Genomic DNA, 3,492 nt, shown 5'->3' with positions numbered 1-3,492 from the left:
GGGTGGGGGGGGTGTTTCTACCAGAGGAGAAAATGCATCCCACTACCAGCTGACTCAAATTTGCAAAACCAAGAAATCATGGGGTCTTAACGTAATTATATCTCCCCATAAATCAAGCTCTATTGGCTACGAAGGCTTGGATCGAAGCTTCTTCATCCAGATCAATCACTTTGGGGTCGTATCATGAAAGCTAAGTACTTTCCCTCTAGTTCCTTCATCACAATATCCTCCTTCATTTTCTTAGAGATGGAAGTCCAAAATTTTTGTAGAAGTATTCTCTTCTAGGGACTTCTTATTTGGGTTAGACATGGGCACTCTATTAATCCATGGTATTCAAAATCGTCTTATTTCTACAATGGGAGTACCTATTAAGGCCCTTCATTTCACATCAAAATATTGCTCATATTAGATGTCTTATAGTCCTTAAAAGTTCATTTGCATTGTGCTTAGAAGTCTCCTCTTTACAGAATCCTTAAATTAAGGAAGTGGTGTTAAGTTTGTCTCAAATTCTTGATCCGTTTTGAAGATTGACCCACTCCGACATATTTTGGTGGCGACCTGAATGGGAAGTTTTTTAAATCTGTGATGGGTATGGTTCGACCCGCGACTTGGAGGAGTATATAATGTACTATCGTCTGACTGATCAAGTCATTGTAATTTGGGGGTTTTTCAAGCTAAAGTTTTAGGGCGAGTTTTCTCGCCACTGCTTGGTTGTAATCTCTTTTCTGCATAGTAAAACATCTTCTTCTTCGTCCGAGGACATAGCATACCACACCAAAGTATGAACCTCGTTAAATCTCTATGTATTGTGTGGATCTGTCTTGATTTACTTTCGGACTTGCTAGTGTTTGTTCTAACAAGTGGGTATATTCAAAGTGAATGGTTTTGGACATCAATCCTCCCTCTTTTGTGCCTAGTCTTAGTTGACTATTGATTGGCAGTCTTCAAATCCATTTTGTAAACCATTTTTCTATAAGTAATATATCTTAAGTTTTTCTTTGATATATAAAATAATAATAATAGTAATAATAAATAAATAAAATGAAGAATTGGGCCCTAAGAACAATATTCAACGTGAAAATCTTTGGCCAGCAAAAGAGATATATGTCCTAGGCAATCTTTAAATTGTTCTTGCCTTGGGGCAGTGAAAGAATAAGAAAGACAAGAACAATTTAAAGGTTTCCAGGGACATGTAATGATGATAAAGTAGAGACAATCAGCAATAAAGCCTACGAACCGTTCTCACACTATTGTGTCATAGAAGAAGCTAGAATGAGTACAAGAGTAAAACAAGTATATGGTTCCTTTTCAGTGGGGACCACACAAGACCTTTCTTTGAAGCTCCTTATAAAGAGCGTACTATGAATCAATCTATAATCAAACATTTTGGGTTGCATTAAATGTTTCACCTGTCCTTATCAACAACTTGGGATTACTATCAGACACTGACGATGTAATCCAAAGTGCAAGCTCCCACATCACATCATGCATCCTCACACTATCTTTCTCCTCTCCATCTTCTAACAGGCAAGCAATTTTCAAGCTTCCTGTCAGAGCCTCACCTTTATTCCTGGCAGTTGTTAGGCTACCTAATGTGTCTAATAATCCCTCTCCAACACAATAATCTAATATCCTATCTTGGCTTATGTTATGGGAAGCAAGCACAATAAAGGAACAAACTCCTAAGCATAGTATCCTCCAAATCTATTAAAACTGAATTTTAACGGAATGAACACCTCATCTATCATACCTCGAAGATTTGTGGCTGATAGTTCCATTTCCCTTATGGCATTTGCCCACTCTTCAACCCTATATCGATTTGCCATTGCATGACCCACAGTGACAATTGCAAGGGGGAGACCCTTACACCTTCCAACCAGTTTTTCAACAAGGCACTTCGTGCCATCGGCACTAACATGTTCGCTAGCTACTTCAACAAAGAGCTCCCATGACTCATCTTCAGATAATGGCTGCACTCTTATTGTTTTTCTGGCACCCATATCAGTGCAGACATCTTTACTCCGGCTGGTCACTAGGATCTTGCTCCCTTTGCAGCTTCGAGGAGTTGGCTGAGGGATTCCAACATCCTCAAGCTTTAATTTGCACCACACATCATCCAAAATAAGAAGAAATTTCTTCTTCTTTAGGGCTTTAGACAATGCATCAGCATCATTATTATCTGGTGTTAGATCAAACACCAAGAAACACGAATAATAAAGAGACAATAGATCCGTACGACACAGAGATTTAGCGAGGTTCACACACCAGGGTGGTGTGCTACGTCCTCGAGCGAAGAAGAAGATGATTCACTATGCAGAAAAAAGATTACACCCTAACAGCGGTGAGGAAAAACCCCCCCTGAAACCCTAGCTACGTGAAAACCCTAGAATACAATGACTTTCTCAACAAGCAACAGTACATTATATAAACTCCAAAATAGTGAGTCGACCCATCGGGTCGTGGTCGATCCGGTCGAACCATACCACGCCGGCGTAGCCCCCGCACCCCCATACGAGATCAGTGATGGGCTCCGGGCTTGGGCCTATCGGCCCAACCCCTCTGCTTCCATCACAGATCTCAGAAAATTTCCCATTCGGGTCGCCACCAAAATATGTCGGATCGGGTCAATCTTCAAAACGGGTCAAGAATTCGAGACAAACTTAACATCTGGTAATCCAAGACGCTTTTTGATACTGCTTTGGATACTAGGTATGTTAGGAGTGGCAACACTGTGACCATTATCAGTCTCAAAACAAGAATCCTTTTCAAAGTGATTGTTTACTTCTCTGGTGAAAGTGGTTTTACCCACTCCCCCCATGCCATACACTCCAATGATGCCAAAACGTGGATCAGGGTCATCTATGCAATCAAGCGTTTGCTGCAGCATACGTTGAGTCGATGGCTGATTCTCGATTATTGGCTCAGTTGGCATCTCTATCACAGCCTTTAGAGAAGGCACCCTTGCCACAACAAATTGTTCATTGAGTCCATGATCAGCCTTTAGCTTGAGATCTATAGACCTCTTGCTCAATTTGTAGAGTGACCAGCAGTTCACACACCAACCCCCTGCACTCACTCGTCCCTTCATTGTACTCCTCTTCTATGACATCGGCTTCCAGTTCGATTTCTTGGATGGCCTTGAAACAGTTGCTTGCTACATTAGTCTCCACTTGTCCAGCGTTTTCTGATGCTTTTTAGACTGCTTTGCTCATCATTTCTCCTTGCTTTCAGATCTTGAACTACTGTTTGCAATCCATTTAAATTTTCTTTGGAGCTTCTCAAATATTTTATCATTCGAGCAATGGGAGCAATAAGATATGTGTCAATAACATTTACAAATGGCCCAACGAAATCCATGAGAAGATTGAAAATTGGGAAATGGATAAAATGGAGCAAATGGAAACAAAGATCTGACTGAAATTTTTTGGAAATAATATATAGGAAGAGATTAAAGCTATAAATAGGAGTGATGTATCTTCTTATAAAGAGGAT

At 40.4% G+C, this 3,492-nt stretch overlaps 1 protein-coding gene across 1 annotated transcript; it reads right to left on the bottom strand.

Annotated features, from left to right (window-relative positions):
• Positions 1-1,377: 1,377 nt before the first annotated feature.
• Positions 1,378-3,088, bottom strand: LOC122092290 (probable disease resistance protein At1g15890). The gene is made up of 3 exons (XM_042662614.1): positions 2,707-3,088; positions 1,751-2,179; positions 1,378-1,598 (listed from the first exon to the last, which is right to left on the bottom strand). Exons 1-3 carry the CDS (start codon positions 3,086-3,088, stop codon positions 1,378-1,380), a joined length of 1,032 nt encoding a protein of 343 aa, XP_042518548.1.
• Between the last annotated feature and the right edge of the window lie 404 nt (positions 3,089-3,492).

This window comes from Macadamia integrifolia, chromosome 10, assembly GCF_013358625.1.
Source record: "Macadamia integrifolia cultivar HAES 741 chromosome 10, SCU_Mint_v3, whole genome shotgun sequence".
Taxonomy (NCBI): Eukaryota; Viridiplantae; Streptophyta; class Magnoliopsida; order Proteales; family Proteaceae; genus Macadamia; species Macadamia integrifolia.
This window is presented reverse-complemented; position numbering and strand designations above follow the sequence as displayed.